The following is a 23,549-nucleotide window of genomic DNA, read 5'->3' as shown; positions in this document are numbered from 1 at the left end:
CAGGAGTGAGCAAGGTCACACGGTGTACCATTCTGCTGTCTGCTGCTCGACGCTGCAGCTGCTCTCTGTCGCACAGCCATGGCCGACAGCGCAAGCGAGAGCGACACCGACGGAGCGGGGAGCAGCTCGGCCACCCCGATGTCCTCCTCCGCCTCCAATTCGGGGAAACCGAGCATAGTCATTTCACAGTTTCGTCTGGAGGAGCTAACGAACCGCCTGGCCTCCTTACAACAGGAGAATAAAGTTCTTAAAATTGAGCTGGAGACGTTCAAACTCAAGTGCAAAGCCCTGCAGGAGGAGAATCGGGACCTCCGCAAAGCTAGCGTCACTATTGTGAGTAACGTTAGCTAGCAACATAGCTTAGCTAGCTGGAGGCTATCCACTTATTATGTTGCATTTGTCAGTGAGTTGGCTATGGTTAGTGCTGTTCGTTTATCGCTAAATAGTCACACATGTGTTGTGTTACATGGACATGTTATCTGCATTTGATCATAACACGCTGTTGTTGTGCTAGCTCTGCTAACGTTAGCTAGTTGGGTATGATGCTAATTTAGCCAACGGGCTAACGTGTGCTAGATGCTTCGGCAGCTACTTTGCTTTGTTTTGTTTTGCACATCCTAGTAGGCTCAACGGGCACCTTAAAATGCGGTAAACAATAGGGTAGGCTCCTCACAAGTTACCCGACTGATGTTAGCTAACGTTATCTGGTCAGCTGTAACTCACTGCTAGACATTGCCACCACGTTATGCCCAGCCAGGATACGCTAACCTGGTGAAACTAAATAGCCCAACAGCAGCAGTGGCATGGACTGATGCGTCATGTCTTCAAGCTCGGTTAATCAGCTTCATAAAAATGTGTAATCGATCTGTGGGATAGATGGGAAGTATGTAGGCCAAACTTAGCGAGCTAGTTGGATGCCAGGCTCATATGATGGCCAGTCAGCCTCAGACAGCACCCTGTCCAGCCTCTGTAAATGTGAGGCTTTCAATTGTCTTTGTCATTGTTGTTGAACAACTGACACATTCTACCGGCTTGCAAAAAACAGAGTTCAGCTTTGAGGTGGAGAATATGAGAGTGGTGCTAACAAGGACAGGCTTATCATCACACTGTAATGTTAGCTGTTGTAACTGCCCAACACATTTCCTTAGTGCATCCATCTTTCACTCAGTCATTCACCCATTACTGCAATACCACTTGAGTCATTAGGGGAAATTCTGCTTCCTCTTTGGCTGGCACACTTCCCTGCAGCAGCTTTGGGTTGATTGGTTTGTGTGTATTGCAGGTTGTTGGTCAATTTAATCAAAAATCAAACAGTGTGATGTGCAAGATCTAAAATGCTACTTTGCTAATTTTTGTCTCATTTGTTTCTGTCTTGCAGCAAGCAAGAGCAGAGCAGGAGGAAGAATTTATCAGCAACACCTTGTTCAAGAAGATCCAGGCCCTCCAGAAGGAGAAGGAGACCTTGGCCGTCAACTACGAAAAGGAGGAGGAATTTCTTACCAACGAACTGTCAAGGAAACTCATGAATGTGAGTAATGGGAGCAGGATAAGAACAGTTTTAATACGCTTGATGTATTTCTTCATACCAGGCACCATTGAGAGTATTTCTAACATCAGTTTATCCTTTCACCCTTCATGAAAATATCACTGTGATACAGAGAGACATTTTCTAAATGTTCATTATGCAAAATGCATTGATTTCGCAATACAATTGTTTCTGTTCTTGTCTTGAGTACTTTTTCATTCAACCAGTCATGTGACTTGAGCAAAAATCTCCAGGGCTGCTTGTCTCTACTGCCTTGTGCGATCAGGAAACAAACGTTCCCTATGAGGATATTGCTAATTTATGTTGAATAATGTAACTTATGGAATGCATTTATATAGCCCAAGGACACTTTGACGTGTGGACAGGAGAAATAATGGATGCAATCGCTCCTCCAACAATGTAATATAAATATATATAAGACATTATATTCTAACATCAGTTTATCCTTTCACCCTTCATGAAAATATCACTGATACAGAGAGACATTTTCTAAATGTTCATTATGCAAAGTGTTTGCCTGCAGGATGGTCAAGTGGGTTAAGCTTGCTAGTTCGGTCTCTGTGTGTGCACACACAACTCCATGTATTTTGCATTATCATCTTGCCTGAAGCCTTTAACGGCTCAACATGACTTCACTGTGGCTGCTAGCTACTCTAAAGGACTCAAATGACTCACCCCCTGTCTGTCAGATGTCTGGTTCAGTCTGTTTCCCACATCTTATTTTCCCAAATGCAGAGTGCACAGCATGAACACTCATGTGTTCACACCTTTAATGGCTAGCTGTAGGCTGACTAATGGTTTGTTGATGTGTAAAGAATTGAGTCTTGAATGGGCGCACAGATGCCTCAGCAGCCCTGCTTAGGGTCATACAGATGGACATGTTTTGGATGTTGTTGTCTTGCCTCCTTACTTAACATGAAACAGACCTGTAGAGTTGGTGCTGTCAAATTGGCCGTTAGTTTGTGTATATTCCTTTATATTCAGTACACATCTATGTGTATGTCTGTGAAGGTAGAGGGCAAATGTAGTCATTTGTTTCACTTGGTTTTGTGTAAATGGTCCTGTGCAGAAGCACTTTTGTAAATAACTTGGTGTGACCTTTTTTTTCTGAGCCATTGTTTTTGATGGTGGATTTTTCTGCTTTTAGTCATCTAAATTGGTGTTCTTCTAATTGATGCCAATGGACCTCAGCAGGTATTTGAATAAGTGCAAACTTTTATCCTACCTTATGACCCATACGCTGTCACTTTAGTTTACAATGTAAATATAGGTTTGTCTTTTTTATAGAGGAAGCTGATGCAATAAAAGATGCCATAATAAAGGGGAAACCGTCACACTGGTACTGTTGTGTATACACAAGTACACTGCTACTGTTGTGGTGTTGCTTACAAACAGCCTCTGGATGAAGGACAGATGGCCCAAGTGAGATAAAATATCTCTGCAAGGTGTCCTGTCCATAGGCTGAAGAAGAACTGCTATACTTGGCAGTAATTGCCACTCAACACACAGTACAGTAGGGTGGAGGCCTTATAAACAGTCACTGGCAGTTGTACTAGCTGAAAGGAGGCACGTTATTAAAACAATTCCTATAATTGTTGGTATGTCAATTGGAAGCAAAATGGCTGCACTGGGCGTGGCAAAGCTTGGTGGTTTACTGCGGGGCACTCTACAGTAAGATTGCATTCATTATAAGTTTATACAAACTGCCTTATTTTCAGGGGTTCTATTTGTTTCTGCATGCAGCATAATGGAAATGTTTTTTCCCCTTTCCAGCCATTTCCTATGAATGACTTTACATCCCTTTCCCTGTAATGAGTAATCGCTTATATAATTCATCATACAGCCATCCCGTTTTGACTCAGTGCTGAGCCGCACCCTTTCTTTGTATTGGTGGGCTGCCAAAGGTGGTGGCTTTGGTTGCCAAATCATTAATTCACGCTGTTTACCCTCATGGAAAGTTTAACCATGAATCTGGTAGAATTGTTACATTGGCAATCTGTTTTGTTATACTCTAAATGTGAAGATATGACGCCACTGTGTTTGTTCGCTGTGGTCATGCATAGTTTTTATGTGACTCACCGTGAGTCTCTTCTTGTGCTCTCTCCCCTCTCCCTTCTTTCTCATCTCTCTGGTTTCATCCCTCTCCTCCTCCATTCCTCTGTCCATCCTCTCTTTTTCCTATCACAGCTCCAGCATGAGAAGGCAGAGTTGGAGCAGCACTTGGAGCAGGAGCAGGAGTTCCAGGTTAACAAGCTCATGAAAAAGATCAAAAAGATGGAGAATGAAACCATCTCAAAGCAGCTAACCCTGGAACAGGTATGCAAGAGGATTTCAGCATCCAGTGTGGAACAACATAACCCTGAATGTGTGTGGCCAGTTGAGATGCCAGGACTTCACCATCACCAACCCCTCCCACTTAATATTATCTAGAAAGAACACTGTGGTCTGTGGATGAGACAAACATATTCCGAGCATGTTTCCATGCTCTCATGATGGATGTTCTGTCGATTTTGATGCAAGCATTTATTGTTGCTGCTCATTCATTAATGTATATATGCCGAATGATGCTTGTGTAATCACAATGTGCATTTTGCCCAAAAAGAGGTGAATGTGACTTAACTCCACCACAAAAAACCACTGATTAACAGCTTGTCTTACCTTTAGGACCACTTTATATCAGCAATTAGGAAATCATTATAGGCTACTCTGCATCACTGCGGCTCCATCACAAGCTGTGCAAGATGTAGCGCTGGGAAAGATGTAGCTCGGTGAAAGATAAGCTTATCTGTACAGAGACCTTGCAGTGGTCTATTTGTGTGCAGTCCTGTGAATTCTTCTCAACGTCAAGGTCTTTCTATCTCTGAACGTCACCCTCCTCTCTCTTTTTATCCTCTAGCTGAGGCGGGAGATGATCGACCTTGAGAACACATTAGAGCAGGAACAAGAAGCCCTGGTAAACAGACTGTGGAAACGCATGGACAAGCTGGAGGCTGAGAAAAGGTGTGCATTGATCATATTATGCGTTAACCATTTAAAAAATCTTGCGGTTCTGGATTTAAAGCAACATCTTCTGGTTTCATCAGTGTATCATCTGCAGAATTGGGTGTAACGCATTACAAAGTAACTCGTTACTGTCATAATATTACTTTTGTCGGTAACGGAGTAGTGGAACGCGTTTTATAATTCAGTAGTCACACTACAGTTACTAACATTGCCCCGACACGCGTTACTTCGTTACTTTTATAAAAATCAGTCATAATCGCACTGACAGACAAGAGGGGTTTCCGCCGCAGGTTTATATGTACGTTATCTGCGCGACTTGCGCGTCCAAACCTCCACGTGCAGTGCTGCATAAACATGGCTGAGTCAGCGATAACTTTCGAGGGGTGGAGGTATGCGCATTATTTTTGAGTTGGTCCGAAGAATAGACAGGAATGTGACGGTGAGGTGCAAACTGTGTCCAGGCCAGAAGCTGTTATCCACTGCTGTAAACACCACGTCAAACCTCAACACACACCTGCAAAGAACACATGCTAAGGTGAAGCTAATAGCTAAGGACCCCCGAACCCAGAGTGATGATGTTGTGAGTGCGCCGCCGCCGACTCCGAAGCAGCAACAATTTGAATTTGGAGGACCGGAAACCAAAGCAGAGATGGACAGGCTTGTAGCATCCTTCATAGTAGAGGAAATGTTGCCCATTTGCACAGTGGAATCACCATCGTTCAGAGATATACTGCGCAAAATACAGATAGCAGGAGACAGAGGACAGCCATGGTCAGATAGGAAAACATTCAGGAGCTATCTGGATTAGTCTCATGCGACAATGGAAACTGAACTAAAGAGAACATTTGAAACTTTAGCAGTCTCCGTGATCTGCCTGTAGGGAGGGGCGGGCCGGCCCGGCGAGTAAAGTAACAAGTTACTTTATGTAGAGAGTAACAAAGTAGTGTAGTATATTACTTTTTTAAAATGTAATATGTAATATATTGCTTTTTTTTAGTAACGACCCCATCTCTGATCATCTGTTGATGATCTCATCCAGACATTGCCAAATAGTTTCAGCACTAGTTATAACTATTGAACCTGATGGGCTGGCTGAGGTGTATCTTTGTAAAATACCTCCATCAGTCGTAACTTTTCTTTTATTAGGGCTTTAATACGTCTAACATGTAGGAAACGTGAATATTGCCGGTTTGTCAGTTTTTTTTATGGTAAATCAAACCCAAAATAATGCTTTTGTGTAGATATACATAATATGTCTTGACCCATTTCTGACTGACTGACACACACACACACATTCACAGGCAATCCCTGCACGTCAGCAGAAACAACTGACAATGGAAATGTACTAATGTTTGATTTACTGTAGCTTTGGGTTATTTGTACTTTTCAGTGTAAAGTTTGTAAAAGAGTGAATTTAGAAAGCTGGATAATTACCTCCTGAAGGGCCTCATTATTTATGTAATGTGTTAGTCCAGGGGTTTTCAAAGTGTGAGAAGGTGAGCCTCCCCTCAGAGAACATAAGAACAGCCGTGCCCCCCCTCCCAATTATTATTGCTATTATTATTATTATTGTTGCTATAATGCAGGGGTATTGTTATCCAGTGGAATGCCCTTACCTACTGGCCCAGTTAAATCAAAGTGGTTACTTTGATTTAACTGGGCAGTGTAGTTTTACACACCGTCTTATTTGACTTTCTCAGGACTTAAAATTGTTTTTTGGGGGCAGACCCCCACAAAGAAAAAAATATATTTACACACGCAAGGTCATCATCTTAACAGTTTTTTATGCTCATCGAGTCATCCATGAGCAGAGGATAAAGTTGGCATGCCTATAACAGCTGAATGCGGCGATTACCATGTTGTTCAGCAAAACCCCTCACCAACTGATTAAGATTCAATGCTGAGTACAGCCAAACGTCACAGTCTCTTCTCTGTCATTATAGACCGCAAATACCTCATTCCTTCCGTGTACTTGGGGTCCGAATGTGCCGTCCCGTTCAAATGAAATCGCCGCCAATCACATTTCCTCGCTCGCGCCAGGGCTGGGGGAGGGGTTACAAGGCGGCTCGCGTCTTGTGCTGCATTCACTTGCACTCGGACATTAGGGATTTTCTTTCATAAATGTCCGATGAGCCACAACTTTTATTTCAAAACAAAGCTGACTTTTTCTGCCTGACGCTGTCTCCTCTTTCACTTTAGGTAACTTCACAAAAAATCGATCCATGTTGCTGCTCGCATAAAGTTAGCTGAAGTTAACCAGCTAGATTTCACTGTTTCTCGTAAAAAAAATTCTCACGCTGCGCCTCCCCTGAAGCTCTCTGGCGCCCCCCAGGGGAGGCACGCCTCAAATCAGAACCTTTAAATGCATCAAATGAGGAAGTGGTTCAAAAGAGTCTTGTATTTATCAGTTTCTATCCAGTCTTGTGCAAAAGCTAGGAGATTTCAATAGGTTTTATTTTTTAAAAGCTTGTCATCATGCCCATGATTTCTGTTCACGAATCATAACAATGTGTGTTTTTTTTGGTTTTCTAAACTAGAATCCTTCAGGAGAAGTTGGACCAGCCGGTTTCTGCTCCTCCCTCCCCAAGAGACGTTTCCATGGAAATAGACTCACCAGAGAACATGATGCGGCATATCCGTTTCCTGAAGAATGAGGTGGAGAGGCTTAAGAAAAGCCTGCGCACCACCGAGCTGCAGCGTAAGTGGCTTCTCAACTTGTCACATGATCCAAAGCAGTGCATGCTCTGAAGGGGCAGATGTCCTAAAGTGTTGATTAAGGGCGTGATTGGTTAAACCGATCCTCTGATAAACGATGAGGGGCCCATTCACCCTACACCAACGCAGGGGTTGTTTCCATAGACCAGAAAGAACAGGATACTCTGGCCTTATCTGAGGCGGTTTACATCCTAGTTACCTCCTTTATCATTCACTGGTCACATTACACATGGTGATACTTGGGGGTATATGAAGAAGTGGAACAGCAGAGCAAGCCTCCAGTGAGACTTTCCAAAATATCTACCTTTTATAAATGCTTAAAAAACTATACATCATAAATCTACACATACTGTGTTTTTGTATCTGACAATGTTGCCAGCTAGTTAAATATGAAATGAGAAGAGACCCAACACTTTGTTGTTTTGTTAATGAATGCACTGGGAAGAAAGAGTTGTTTAAAACAAGTGCAGATAAGATACTTCAACGATATGGACCATCAAATATTCTCTATGATTTATTGCCTATTTTATATAGGGTTTAAGACCCTGAAAGGTAGAATTTCATACCGTTCTCAACAGGAACTTTACAAGGAAGATTCAGGATATGTGGTTCTTTAAGTTGATAAAATAGAATTGAGTGAACTGAAATGCAAAACGTCTGAATACATCCACTTACAACTCCTGCCTCCTGGATACATCCTGATGGGGTTTATGTTTTTAGGGAGCATAGTATACGTGACCTCTATTGACCAGCTAGACTCGGAAACAGGCCACAATATCTAGTGATTTAGGCAAGCAAGAATCAGCATGGCTCTCCAACACCACAGTTTGTTGCTTGTAACATTGCAATGAAATTATATTGTAGATATTTTGTTACCAATATGGTTCCACTTTTACTTTAACTGCTATTTTCCTAACCTTATACAAATGTAATACTGGGATATGTTTAACTTGATCTCTGAACGTCTGTAACAAAGTGTACTTGAACACACGCAATAACTCCACACTATTTCTTCTCAGTATCACTCTACATGAACATGTCTCTCCATCTCAAACCGTCCCATGTGCTTTAATATACTCCGTCCATTATTCTAAGTTAGTCATGGTTATTGCATTATCAACTGAGTTGGCACATTGAGATGTTTTACTGGTTCTACTAAAGCACATAGGGCGAAGACAATAGTCTCTCGCAGTTCAACAGCACAGCAGCAAACACTATGTTAATGGTTATAATGACACTTGTTTGTTGTTGACAGTTAGACGTGTTTAGCTCTATATCTTATACATAATAGCTTAATTTATGTATATAAATCTCAACGCATGCTGGGAGTCTCTCGATTATTCAATCCTTTGTTGTTGCCAGTAGAGGGAGATGTGAGTCCACCCTTCAAAAGATGTTTTAGGAAATATGACATAGCTTACTTTATAAGCCAATGTGTTTGTATGTTGGGGTTTGTTATATGTGAACAGTTTTAGATTAAGGCCTTGATTGAGTGTTTTTTTTATTCACAAGTGCAACCACTTTGATATTTCACAAATTAATACAGCTTTTGTTAATGTTAAAATATAGTGGGCAGGATGTGACCTTGACAATATCGTAACTTTTATTTTCTGCGTTTCCCCCCACAGACACAGAGAAGCGTGCCCAGTACATCGAGGAGGAGCGACACATGAGGGAGGAGAACATCCGGCTGCAGAGAAAGCTTCAGAGAGAAATGGAGCGCCGGGAGGCTCTGTGCAGACAACTGTCGGAGAGTGAATCCAGTCTGGAGATGGACGATGAGAGGTACTCGGTCGTACACACAATTAGTCATTTAGTCAAAATATTTGAATGTCACATGTGCTAGAAATTCAAGTGAGGTGGTGGAGGGTTAGGGTTATTTTTAGTAAATGTCATGGCTTGTATACTGAAGAGTCATTTGGGCACCTGTTGCTGATTTGATGAAAGACGTTTTAACCTGTGAGGGTGGAAAGATGTAGGAACAATAGAGGGAGAGATGCAAAAGATACCTCTTTTAATCCGTTAAGCTGAGAAACTAAATGTTTTGAATGTTTAGTGCTGCCATGCTGTTTTGATTCAGGTGCTAGCTGCCACAATTGCTTTAGAAATGAGTGTCGATACTAGAGGTGCAACAACTAATCGACTTAATCGATGACCAAATTAGTTGCCAACTAATTCAGTCGTCGATTCGTTGGTGACGTCATCACATGTGTTTTACGCGCCGTTAAGCTCCAACGTTATCGGTCTTTTTATCGGTACTGGAGACATTAAAAAAAATATGTCATATGTATTATTGCTACATAAACATTATATCGCAGTCTTAGTGTCGCCAACTCGTTTCTAATATGCAAAAAGACAAAAAAATGCGTCTGATGTATTTTCGATCTTTCCCCGTCTGTGTGCGAGGGGGCGGGGCAGTTTACACACACACGGCTGCTACATGCAGCAACACACAGCGGGGATGGCGGAGAGAAGCGCTCTAAGGTGTGGTTAAATGTTACCCGTCTTGAGGTGGACAATGCTCGTTGCCAATAGTGCAATAAGTGTTTAGCATGTGAGGGCGGTAACACGAGCAATTTGTCTAAACATTTATCAAAAGTGCTCCACATTCAGACGGAGAAATGCACCGGGTTCGACTGTCTTTCTAGTAGCTCTGTAGCCCCATCCACGAGTAACGTTTCCACGTCAGGTGTTATGTATGCTAGCAGCAACACACCGAGTTAACTACATTATACAAACATGGGTTAATGATTAGAGGTAACGGAGTTATTTATTTTGTTAAAGTTTCAGCTATTCTGTTTACAGTTCTGTCATCACATTATTTAATACGATTTGTTAAAACATTGTTGTTTCTTTTTGATGTGAAATATTATTTATTTAATTTAAATAAAAAGCAATGTTAATTTTGTTCACAATTTGTTTAGTTAATTTAATAATATGTATTTTTGAATCAAGTATTCATCTTTATTGTCTTCATTGTTAGTTTCCACATGCCTAAAACCACCTCAAGCTAAAAAAGTTGATGGCTAAATAAGAGCGCTTGAGAAATTGTGCAAGGCATATTATGGCGCGTTTCCACTGCAGGCCTCGCTCGGTTTGGTTAGGCCTTATTAGGCCCGGCTCACTTTAATGCTGCGCTTCCATTACAGTTTAGGAACTGGGGCAGTTACTATAGTAACGCAGTGTAGGCGGAGCCGTGACGTCATCTTCAATGAGAGCCCCAGAAAAACAACACAGCCGTTAGCTCTTAGCATTCAGAGCACACAGCTCCTCATATCCATGGCCGTATCTACCATTGAGGTCACCGAGGTCCGGACCTCGGTAAAATTTTGCGAGCTGTGTATATAACAAAACTTGTGAAATAACTGCAATAAACGGGGTTCTTTGTAGTACTTCCATTTACTGACCATGCTGCATAACTACGCTGCCTCGATTAAAGCTAACAGAAGAAGACAACATGTATCAACCATCAACAAACCACCGCAGCCCGGACTTGTATCGGAGCAGTGAAGGAGTGATGTGGTATCTAGAGATCTGAGTCCAGCGGGCTTCTTGTGTTTCTGTTCCTCAGAGGATATCATATGACCAGCAGATCCTGTGTGAACGCTCTACGTTAGTCAGTGGACGTCCGACAACATGCACACTAACTTATATTGCAGATATAGGCTATACTTTGGTTTAAATTGCGTGAATAAACTAGCTAGAGAGCTAAAGTTAATTACATTCATCCAATGTCAGAAATGGATTACCTTTAACAAACGTTGTAATGCTTTTCTTCATTTCAATTTGAGTAAAACATTGAAGATATAACATTGTATTGTCTTTTTACACTGACTCAGATATAATGAAAAGACTACGTCAGTCGAAGCTCAGCTTTGGTAAGAGAGAGACAGGACAGGCAGAGAGAAATATAGAGAGAGAAAGTGATGGAAGTCAGGGAGGAACTGCAGGTACAGTCACACAGAAGAATGTAGGCTTAATAACCCCATCTATCTAACTATATTATCTATAACAATAGTCTTCATTTATATACAATAGGCATCATTTTAAAACAACATACATATATTGCAGTTATGATGTCATAATAACATACTTTTGAGAATCAAACAAAACAGATTTAAATACAAAAAAATAATGCAAACAAACAAGTGAAATGAACTAAATTGCTGAATTGCTTTTAATTCATTGGCAGGAGCGACAAGTGAGGAAAAAAAAAGTTTTCATTTTGCGTAAAGATGGCACTCAAGGGCACACTAGTGGTGGTGTTCCTGGCGGGATTTGAACTCGCAGCCTTCCGATCTTCAGCCCACCTCACTATCCATTAGACCAATCACTACCCTCTCAAATGGAAATATGTGTTTACATAAATGGTGACCACACCGTTTGAGACCCACTGAGAACTTAGACTAAGTTAACTATCTAAACACTCAGAGAGTCCTTTACCTCACCTGAGCTGAGGTTATCCCGAGCTTGAATGACACACAGAGACCAATCAAGGGCTTTGATTTATGATCTGTATGACAGTGGCCATGTTGGCAGGCCACATCATGTGGACAGCCAGTCCCCCTGTGTGAGGCAGGCCACTTAACAAGGCGAGATCAGAGCAAGGGAGCGAGGGATCATTGTCCACAAGTTAATCGATCGCAGATGGCGTCGTGGTCACGGACGAATAAAAAAAAAATACTAAAAAAATTATAAAAAAAAAAAGAAAAAAGAATGGGTCGCGAAATATACTTGGGCGGCCGTTAATATACCTGGGCGGCCCGCCCAAGTATAGTCTATGTGTGGGAAACCCTGATATATATATAAAAATTGATCGTTTTGTAACTCGACCCAAAAAATCCACAAGCACAAGAGAGATACCATCCACCTCAGAAACCACCAGTGAACATGCAAGTGGCAAGGCGGAACCTGCTGCTGATGTAGCAGCTAATAAGGGTAAGCGCAAACGTGGGAAGACCCGAAAATATGCAGATAATTATCTGAAGTTTGGTTTTACCTTTAAGGAGACAGATGGCATTGAATTTCCAATGTGTGCCATTTGCTCTATTGTTCTTTCAAATGAATCTATGAAGCCATCAAAGCTGCAGCGTCACTTGGAGACAACACACAGCCACTTAAAAGACAAACCTGTTGAATACTTCCAAGCTAGCCTCAAATCCCTCCAAGATCAACAGATATTGATCAGAAAATCAGCCAAAGTTGGTGAGCTAGCTTTGAAACGCTCTTATCAAATTGCTCTTCGGATTGCCCAGAAGAAACAGCTATACAAACTTGCAGAGGATTTAATATTGCCTTCAGCAACCTATATGTGTAAAACAATGTATGGGAATGATATTGACATTAACAAACTGAAAACCATTCCAGTGTCGGACACAACCATAGCTCACCGTATAGACGAGATGGCATCTGATGTGAGGGTGCAACTGATAGAGAAGCTGAGATTGACAGATACAATTAGATGAGTCAACAGATGTGTCTAAGGACGCCCAGCTTCTGGCGTTTGTGTGCTTTGTCGATGATAAGGAAATGCAGGAGGAATTTTAGTTTTGTAAGTGCCTCCCTCAATGCACAACTAGTTCTGAAATATATTAACCTGTGTATTATTTGAATAGCTTAGTATTGAATGTACAATAACAGAGTAGCTATGTTTATACACGGCACTAGGCCCCGTTTAATATAATACACCATTGTATGCCATACATATAGTAGGGGGTCCCTGCTCCAGCTCTCCATCAGTTTGGGGGTCCCTGGCCTGAAAAACGTTGAAGATCCCTGCTCTAAGGCATGACATGCCGTCACAGGAACACCCAAACAATGCTCCTACCTTGGTATGAGATACTGTTACAAGTTTCAGTACTGTAAACATCGCATCGTTATCTTTTTATAGCAGTTTATTGCCTGTGCCCGGGTTCTTTTTTTAATTATGTCTAATAAGCTTTTATGATCCTTATAGTGATGTTCTTTCAGTAGCCATAAAGAACCTTTTCTATTTTCCATTTTAGTCATTGAAAGTTGTATTAATTGCAATCAGAATTTTCATTGAATGACCTCATCTCCTCCTCTCAGGTACTTCAATGAGATGTCTGCACAGGGCTTGCGAGCGAGGACCGTGTCCAGCCCCATCCCCTACACCCCCTCCCCCAGCTCCAGCAGACCCATATCTCCTGGTAGGTCGTTGTAAGATGGCCACCTGAGGATATAAAGCTGTCGACAAGTAATTTATCGTCAAAGAGACTTGACAACACATCTATAAAAAGGACCTTTGATATTGGTCAATACATTTGTTTCCAGAAAACAAACTTTGACATTGTACCAAAGCGTATTATTGAAATCAGTCATATCTAGTGTCGAATCTCTTACAAACATTCATTGATAAGATGGAAATCTTTTAAAGGTCAACTTGACCATGAATACATTCCCAGACTGAATAACAGTGAAGTAAAATGGCTTAGCCTTTAGTGTCTTTCCCACTTCCTGTTTTATTCATTAATACATCTGGTTGCATCTGTTGCCCACTGTTTCTTCAGGAATCAGGAAAATCATGAAATGTCATCATGCCTGCTTGCCAAATTCCTTTAGCTGATGTTAAGGTTCTCAATACAGAATGATCTCGGAGCTAAAGAGCTCACAATGGTACAAACAGCGTCTAACAGTTTTAACCTTAAGGGTAACCAGAGGGTGGGTGCTACACTTAAATAACAAGGCAGTGGTTCGGAAAGAGTTTATCAACCGTAATGGCCATATGAGCACAGTGAGGAGGGGCAGCCATTACCTGACTGAACACACACTCGCATGCATTAACATGCTTGCACGGGAGGCTCGGTTACACAAACAAAGCAAAGAGAAGCACAGGTGTCAACACACAAAGAGGCTCAGGTAGACATTATTCCATTATATCTTTTAAATGGCAAATCATTGTTTGCTGCTATCTCACTCCTCAAATATTTAATCAAGAACTTTTAAGATTATACAAGACAGTGATAGTCAGCTGTTACATTTTTAGCACAAAACCCAGCAACAAATTCAAAGCTTGAAGTGAATTGTGCTCCTGGTGTTGATATCATCAAAGTGAATGAGTTGTTGAAGCTGGCAAATAATGGCATTTTGTATATAATATAGTTCAATATATTGAATGACTGAGCATGTGCTAGAAGGAGGAAAATGACTGTCAAAATAAACAACGTAGAAAACATAATGAAGAAATGGCACGTCAAAATGTATATATTTGGCATTCATGGTGAAACAAAACTCCAATCTGCCATACTGTACTGGCATTCAGGCAAATCCCTAGAGGTGTTGTTGTGTCCTAACACAAGGACACAACACATAGGGAGTTATTCCGTGTCCGCTCAATTGTGTTGGTGTGATTCAGCAGGATATCAGATTACAGCCTAAATGTTTGCACAGTGATAAAACGGATTACAGGTGGCTGAGCACCGCTGTTTCACCCTTCTGTCTGCCAGCTATAAAACGCATGGTTCCTGATGTCAGCTGTTGAATAAAGAATTAGCTGCAGTTCATTATAAACAACAGGGTTCCTACGGTCATTAAAAACCTGGAAAAGTCATGGAAATTCGAAATGTAAATTCCAGGCCCTAGAAAGGTTATGTAAAACAATATTTTCCCCAAAGTTTTGGAAAAGTCATGGAAATGTAACCAAAGTTGCATCAAATATAATAATTTATATTTTATCTAATCGCCAAAATAGTAATACTATAATGATAATAAATACGGTATAGTAATGAACGCAAAATGGCATTTAACTGACGAAGTATTTTGCTGGTGAGAGATTTTAGTTGCTTTAGCGTGTAGAAGCTAGTAAGCCTACTATTTCATTTGTTTTAGATAGGACCAACATGTTTCATATGCAGACCTTATTTTCCAGCTTACCATGTTAAAATATTTCTGAGAAAGAATAATGTTTTTGGTCATGGAAAATGAGGTAAAGGTCATGGAAAAGTCATTGAAAATCATTGGTGAAAAAGTGTATGAACCCTGAAACAACCAGAGTTTATAGTTAAATATACTGACGTGGAACAGTATGTGCTAGTTTCTCTTCATGTGTGTCTCTCTGTCTCTCTCACAGGTCTGTCATATGGCAGCCACACTGTGGGCTTCACTCCTCCTGCCACACTGTCCCGAGCCGCCATCTCCCACTACAACACCCCCGCCCTGCTCGTCCACGGGAGCTCCTCTCACGCCGTAGCGGTAAGTCACACCAACACACATACCTCCCAAACCCAGGACCTCACAGGTGTTTATTTGAATACTTTACTGAATTGATAACTTGTCTTGAGTACGAAGGTAAAGCCAAATCGTTTGGAAGTAAGTCATAACATGTCAAATGAATTGAATCATAAGAAGATCCATTCTAGTTATCCAATTGGGGACGTTAAGAAGCGAGATGTAGGCTTTTTGAAAGTGTCTGTGTGATCTTAGCAATACATTTACTAAGTGAGATGATTGGTTGTTATTATCGGCAAAATGACCTCAGACTTGGCAAAACATTTTTGATGTTTAACAATAAATAAATGAATGAAATAATTATTCCACGGCACATTGCTTATTCTCTTGTTGAATTTGCGGCCCGGCCTATGAGGCCAGTTGTGTTGCTAATACCTATTTCCGTTCTTCGGGGAATATTTGGAATGAAATGATGACTAAGGTGAACTGCTTTCTTCTAGCTGTTATATAAACGTGTTTACATCCACTTCTGATAAACCTCATAATACTCCCTTTTCTATGTATTTAAATAAACTTCAGAACAGGGTTAACAGTCCTACATCGTTCACTTTTTATGTGTGTGAACATTTGCAGATCTGAAACTGTCAGAGATGTTGTTGTTACATCGCATATAATTACATTTATGCTAGCAGGAAATATCTTTGCTCAATAAATGTTCCAAGGTACAGTTGGCTGGACTTTTATCTTCTCGATAACAGAGCAATATCTTAATCAAATTATCTTTATGAGTCATATGCTATATTTCTTCAGTAATTCATCTTGTTTTTAATGAGATCTAATACAGGGTCATTGTCCGTTTGCATTTCTCCTAGCCAAACGATTTGGGTCATATCCTTAAAGTGTGTTGTTGTTATCTAATACTTGAATGTTTCTTAGTTATTCTTAGTATTTCTTTATGTATTGCTGTTAATTTCAATGGGATTATAAAATATTCTTATTAAAATTCATTTTGTTAAAGGAATCTTTGACCTTGTGGTTGTGGCGAAAAATGATTTATAAAGAAGAGCTGCCATGATTATGGGTTTAGTATTTAGTTGAGAGGAGACTTTTGAAGATGAGAATAGGTGCACTCATCCAAGAATTAATGCAATACAGTTATAATATAATACAAAGTCACATTGCAGAACTAAAACTGAAGACATACTGTGTTTGCAAGTTGTCGGGGTCAGCCACATCTAGAATTGTGGTCAATTCGGTGAACGCTCAGGACTTTAACTTGCATGCGATTTGTGTCTTTACAAAAAGCCTCCTCAAATGCACTTTAGCCCACTGGTTAGGTAGCAGTAGGGACAATGCCAAAAAACACCATGCTGAGTGAGCATACACAACTTTCACAAACATCCATCTATCAGCTGTGTGGGATGTTTTTGTGCTTGGTTCCCATGCTTAGCACGTTGTTTTGGAGAAATACAATTTCTAGGAACAGGCTGTAGTGATGTTAGTCACTTACTGTTAGTCTTAAGCAAGAATTGAAAACAAGAGTTTAAGAACTCCTCTTTGGCGTGGCGCCACATGTCCTCAAGCTGACAGTCTGTTCTGTAAGTGCTGTTTCGGTCACTGTGACCTCTGTCTACTTGCGTTCCTATAGTCTTGGAGTCTTTTTGTTTAACAAATAACTTTGTTCAAATATAGTTTAGCATACCATCGCATATGGCAGGGCTATTCAATTGGCGGCCCGCGAGCCAAATCCGGGCCCCGGGGTGATATTTACTGGCCCTTTGAGTATAATGTTAAAAAGTAATCACATTTATTTGTGTGAGTGCCTTTATTCCAGAGAGGGTGTTAAATTGAGAGAGAGAGTGGAAAACAATGCCTGAAAACTTTGGCGGGCTCGGGTTTCGAACCCACCTACTAGCTACTGTAGTGACAACTCCTGTCATTGATTGCATCTCTGCGTGAATGATTAGATAATTTCACCTAAATGAAATGATGTTGATGGTTAAATTAGCTTCACATGTAGGCCTACTAAGTTCTGAACTTGCCATTTAGATCTCTAAAGGCCTTTGGACTATGTTGTTTGATTTAATTAAACACAATATGCACTCCACTATGCTGTTGTAGTATTTACTGTATCTGAAGCTCTTAATATGATTGCTCATATTTCAAGCCATCTTTTTCCCGGCCCCTTGCTTTGGATCATTTTCATCAACCGGCCCCCATTCCAAACTAATTGAATAGCTCTGGCACATGGTTTACATTCAAAACATGATGGTATATTTATGAACAGGCAGCTGTTTGATCAAGTCACTGATTTAATAATACTAGGGATGCTTCGATCGCCAATTTCGGGGCTGATCGCCGGAATCAGTATCGGCCGATCCGATCGAGTGGGCGGGGCCTAAATGGAAGATTTAAACATCACTTTAAATCTTCCGTTTAAAACTCAGTTAATGGGGCTCATTCACTGGAGCTTCCACAAACAAGAATCAACTTAATTATTACATTCAAATGATGTACATTATTCAAGTTTACATTCACTTTGGATAATAACACGGGAGAAATGAGCGGAAGCGCTCTCTTTTCCTCTCTCCCTCTCTCTCTCTCCCTCTCTCCCTCTCCCCCTCTCCCCCTCCTGACAGCCTGTCAGTATCTCATGCAGCTCACTGATCCAGTAATGAGTGACCTGACAGTGAAGAATAAATATATTTATAATAACTAACTAGGTCAGCTTGTTCCAGAGGTAGATAAAATAGCTAAGTGTGTTAGGTCGAACTCTTGTGTTTCGCTCCGCTCACCGGTTCGGCGGGCGGAGCTGCAGGATTTCTGCTTCACACACGTTGCATACCGCTATTTTACTGTCTTTTTCGGACACCTTAAAATAATGCCAGACCGGTGAAGCCATTTTGGCGAGCTTGTTTTGCCGCACACAGAGAAAAGTGTCATGTATTTTAAGTCATGCGATCGGCTCTCGCGATCGGCATGTTTAGAGAGCACCGATCGATCGGTAGAGAGTGAGTATCGGCCGATCTCGATCGGTGACCGATCGATCGGAGCATCCCTAAATAATACTATGTTATGCTCTAATCTCTTTCTATGGAGCCAATCCAGCCCAAACGTAGACCTTTGTTCCCACTGGTCTGTGAAGTGTTGTTCCTCCATCTCATGTTTTCTGCCTCTCGGGTATTTTACATCTATCCATGTTCTCTTGGTGCATGTGGATGGTACAGACCACATCTCTCCCATCACCCCTCAGCCCACCCAGGACCATAACAAGGGAATAATTCAATCGTGGAGAACTGAACCTCAGACAGATTTAATTTTTCTCTGAACCCTTTTTTCTCTATCCGTTCCTCTGCCTGGAATTACAGTTGTCGGTACATGACTAATAGCTCAGCTTTTTCCTCTCTCAGTAGTTTCTAATCCTGAAACACTGTTTAACTGCTGAGACGGCCTTTATTTCCTCTACGCAGTTATCCAGCCCAATTGTCTTGTTGATTGTATCCATTTGTTTTTTCCATCTTTGCCACACAAGTTTTAAATGCTGTAGTTTCAAGATTTAAAAACGTTATTGTCTAGTTATGGCAATGGAAATCTCCTCCAATCAATCAATCAATCAATCCAACAATACAACATAAATATATATAAGAGATGAAACAATAAAACACATTTAAAAGACAATGAAAATAGTCAGGGCCGTCCCTGGCAAACATGAGGCCCCACGCAAAGTTATATGATGAGGCCCCACGCAGTCTGCATGATCGGCCTGTAGGGAGGGACGGCCCTGAAAATAGTGCAAGAAGAAACGAAGTAGAAATAAAATAGTGCAAGATTTTGTTGTAAGACCAATGTGCAGGTAATGCAGAAACAATGTAAACTATATACATGTCAAAAAAGATACAATAAGCTAAATGTTGCAGAGAATGTTGTCAGTGAGCAACAGTGTTGTGCTAGTTACTGAAAACCTCTAACTAGTTACCATTACTAGTTACTTCATTTCAAAAGTAACTCAGTTACTTTACTGATTACTTCCACCCAAAAGTAATGCGTTACTGTGAAAAGTAACGTTTCGTTACTTGTTAAAAGGGCTCCCATTAATGCCCTTATAGCCTTCATTTCAGTACTGTTATTGCATTGGAGAATAATACAATCTGTTGATCAACTTGACATGCATTATATGCAATCTGGATTGCATCGATATTAGCTGGCTTTCCATTTTTGTATATTCTTTCTCCAGGTAGTTGGGAAAAGTTTTCCGTCCCATATGCCGTGTGCCGCCCGGACATGCTATCATGCTAACTAGCTCCCTGAAAGCGGGTGACTCCACTGTAGCAATAGCCTGCATGTGTTCTACTAACATACCGTGCAATGGCTTTATCGACTTTTCCCTGGCTAGCAGTCCCTCGGTTAAAATCCAGCCGCTGTTGCTTAGGTGGAGGTGGAGTGGCGTCGGCTGAGTCTCTGTGGTCTTAGCTACTAGCTTCGTCCCAGCATGTTGTTTTTGCAGATGTTTTAAGAGATTTGAATTACTGGTTTGGGCAGTAGATAGGATCTTTGACCCGCCAAGACACAACTTACATTTAACTAAAATGTTCTTTTCTTTGTGCTCGACAAAAGTGAAATAGTGAGAATATCTCCAGGTGGAGAAACTAGACTTGAGCTCCGCCGCCGCCATGATAGTCTTGTTAGTAAACAACACAAACACGCCCACAGCCCGTCTCCGCATGTGACACAGGAAGTATGAAAGTACATTTACTCAAGTACTGTACTTAAGTACAGTTCTCATCTCTGTTCGCCTGGCTGACTATATAAAAAACGGAGTAACGCACCATGTAGTAACGGTAACTGAGTTACTGAATTTAAAAAGTAATGCGTTACAGTACTAGTTACTGCCAAAAATAACGGCGTTACTTTGTAACGCGTTAGTCCCAACACTGGTGAGCTAGTTGATGCAGGAGTCTATATAAATGTACATAGAATAGGAAAAACTGAACCGAATTTCAAATTAAACACTGTGAAAATACAGTGAAATAGTATACTGTTTATTGTAGTAATGTTATAAATGTATTATACAAGATAAAGCACATTCATTTATGTATTCAAACATGTTCTCTCTCTCTCCAACAGAGGCCCTCTCCAAGAAGAAGCAACAGCCCCGACAAATTCAAACGTCCAACGCCCCCCCCCTCCCCCAATACGCACTCGGGGGCCCAGCAGGCTCAGCCCCAGCTCCCGCCCCCGGCTCAGCCCATGGTCCAGTCCATGTCCTCCCCGGCAGCTATGTCGCAGCACGCAGCACAGCAGCCTCCCTCCCAGCCTTAATGCAACACACGGTTTCTTTCCACTGAATGCCACGACGCTACCGCAAAAGCAGCTTCTATCATTACCAGCTCTGGAAGTCAAGTTTCTTACTCTCTACCAACTCCATAAAAGAAGCCGCTTCAAAAGTTTTAGAGGGGAAACACGATGGCGGCTCACGCTCGGTGAAGCTAGCCACCTGCCAAATCCACACGTGGCGTCACTTAACTACTCTTAAAAAGGAATGGATGGACTGAAAAATAATCGCTTCTGGGATTTGTAGGCCAATTATTTGTTCCACCTTATGTCTTGTACATGATGTGTGTTTTTTTCATTTGCTTGGGACTTTAGCTGGTTGGAATTGATGTTGTGGCGCTTCTAAGATAGCACAAACAGCACATAAAGTACGTTTCATGGTTGTGTTTACCGATATGTTGGATGTTTGGATCAATGGATGTATGGAAAGAGAAATGGACAAACTGATAGATGGATGTAGTCGATTCTTTTCATGCCTATAATATGACACTTGATTGCAGTTATGTACTCCACTCCAGCTCACCCCAGCCCCTCTGTCTCTGCAGCAGTGTCCTCACCCCGGCCCCGAGCTGAACGGCTTTAATTTGGTTTAACGGTGACATAGAGGAATGCTTGGAGTTTCTCCGTTATTGGGCATTGATCAAACCAATGTTGTTTTAGTTTCTGAAAGCATTCAAAACTGCTGCTCTTCAGTTAAAAAAACAAAAAAAAAACAGCAAAATGGACACTGGTACATCAACCACAGATAAATGTCGCCTTCAAAGGTGTTTAAAAATGTAGTCTGAGGTGTTACAACATAGTCATGTACTCGGTCTCTCTCTCTTTTTCTCTCTCTGGTGTGTTTCTGAAAGCTTCTATCATCCTTTTGGATATTCCTCATTAGAAAAAGGAAAAAAAACATAATGCTCTTTACACTAAATATACTGCTACAACATTCTAAATGAATGGTACTGTTGAACAACATTTCTATGTATGATTAAAGCTCTTGAGATGATGACCTCTGTCTTGTTGTCAGTTGTTTTAATAGCATTGTGCGGGTTAAGATTCACATTTTTAGTCTCTTTATCCTGCCAAACCCCAACAGTAATTCAAAGGGAAAATGTTTGTGCCTTTTTTAAATAAATCTGCACCATCAAAGCTCACCCAAGCATAATGGGAGAACTATGCGTTTCTCACATTACACAGACGCCTCAGGCTTCTCTACACTTCACCACTGGTAAGATTGAATGTTTTATTATCATGACTCAGTTTACTGCTGGGGTTTTTGACAATGCACTGTCTGAATTATTTATACAGTTGTTGTTGTTTTGAATGTCTTTAGTGTCCAAACCTGTTGTGCAAGAGTGTGGCCTCAGTAAAACCACCATTGTTTTGTAAATCATCATTATGTGTCCGTGACACAAGCTTGAAGCTGCAGCAAAAACGAGCCAAATTAAATGTAAAAGTAGTCGTTACCTGAAGGCAATTCTCTTGCCCCACTCCCCATTCGATATTTTGGCCATATTAATTGCTACAATGTGTACGGACACATCTTTGCATATCATTAAGTTGTTTCTGCAAATGTTTTGATGAGCCACAAATTTCATATAGGACTTTATGTCTAAATGTTAAATGTGATATTTGGCTTTTTTCCTTCCTTTAAGCCAGGATCCCAAGAAGTTGCCTATAGTCTCTATTGTCAGTATGTGGAGAACGTGTTGCACCGCATACCCTTTTTTGTGACATGTTGTTGTGCCAATCATAAAAACAATACATTGGAGGCCCTCGTTTGCTTTTTTGGGGTCTTCCCTTCCCTGTGGTGCATTTGTATAGGTTTGCGTGGATGTAAATGGTCTGCAAAGATAAAAAATTACGCCATAAAGAGTTTCTCTCCCACCTGACATCACTATTTTAATTTCACGTTTCTATTGGCTAGCGGTCTGACCCATTGTACGTGATATGCCAAGGGCGCTCGACTTTTCCTACACATCTCTAAGCGGTTGACTGATCACAACAGAGCCGGCCAGCTAACCAATCAGAGCAGACTGGGCTCTGGTTTCAGACAGAAGGTGAAAAGAGGTGCTACAGCACAGGCAGTATGAGAGAAATTAAGCACTTATTGAACATTAAAGCATATCAATATCAGAGTAGAGACACACTAAATATGAATCTGACAATAGCATTATGTCATCTTTAAGATTAAATAATAAATCACTGGGTATGCTTACAAAAACATGTTATGATCAAATGTAAAAAAGATGACGTTGAAATGTATGTGTTGAAATATGAGTGGTGAACTAATAAAGTTAGCAATGCACTGCAGAGTCAGCTCTCTTCATCTATTGCAACACATCTGCATCATGTTATAAGCCTCTTAAAAAAAGCTGCTCCATTGACTCTTGTTTCTGTGCCAGTATGTAACTTCCAGTTCCTCGTTGGTTTGGTTCACACCGGTTCTAACTGGCTGAGGAGTGTTTTCCATATATCAATCATTCCAGGATCATTTAACATGGTAAACGTTTGTAATGTGGGGGCAATAACCTGTGGTAAAGATGACAGCCTGGGCAACACATTAGGCGTCCATTAGGGCTCTGCAGGTAACTAGCTCATTCACAGGAAATCCACCCCATCATGACATGAGTATATCTTTGTCCAAAGACTTGCTGAGCGTTCCCTGTGATTTTCTCCCACGTCGCAGTGCTCTCTTGCTGCTGAAGTCAGCAACCTGAACTAATCCAAGTAGGAATCTGGGCTGGAGACTCAGGGTGGCCCTGCTGGGTGCTAAAGG

The 23,549-nt window shown here is 41.1% G+C and overlaps 1 protein-coding gene across 1 annotated transcript; it reads left to right on the top strand.

Annotated features, from left to right (window-relative positions):
- Positions 1 to 25: 25 nt before the first annotated feature.
- LOC117560849 (coiled-coil domain-containing protein 6-like) lies at positions 26 to 21,779 on the top strand. Its single transcript, XM_034237929.1, has 9 exons — positions 26 to 333; positions 1,379 to 1,528; positions 3,734 to 3,862; positions 4,443 to 4,546; positions 7,087 to 7,247; positions 8,893 to 9,049; positions 13,334 to 13,434; positions 15,354 to 15,475; positions 20,576 to 21,779. Exons 1-9 carry the CDS (start codon positions 79 to 81, stop codon positions 20,768 to 20,770), a joined length of 1,374 nt encoding a protein of 457 aa, XP_034093820.1. The 5' UTR covers positions 26 to 78; the 3' UTR covers positions 20,771 to 21,779.
- Positions 21,780 to 23,549: the final 1,770 nt, after the last annotated feature.

This window comes from Gymnodraco acuticeps, unplaced genomic scaffold (assembly GCF_902827175.1).
Source record: "Gymnodraco acuticeps unplaced genomic scaffold, fGymAcu1.1, whole genome shotgun sequence".
NCBI classification, from domain to species: Eukaryota; Metazoa; Chordata; class Actinopteri; order Perciformes; family Bathydraconidae; genus Gymnodraco; species Gymnodraco acuticeps.
The sequence above is the reverse complement of the archived record's forward strand: the minus strand, read 5'-3'. Positions and strand labels throughout refer to the sequence as shown.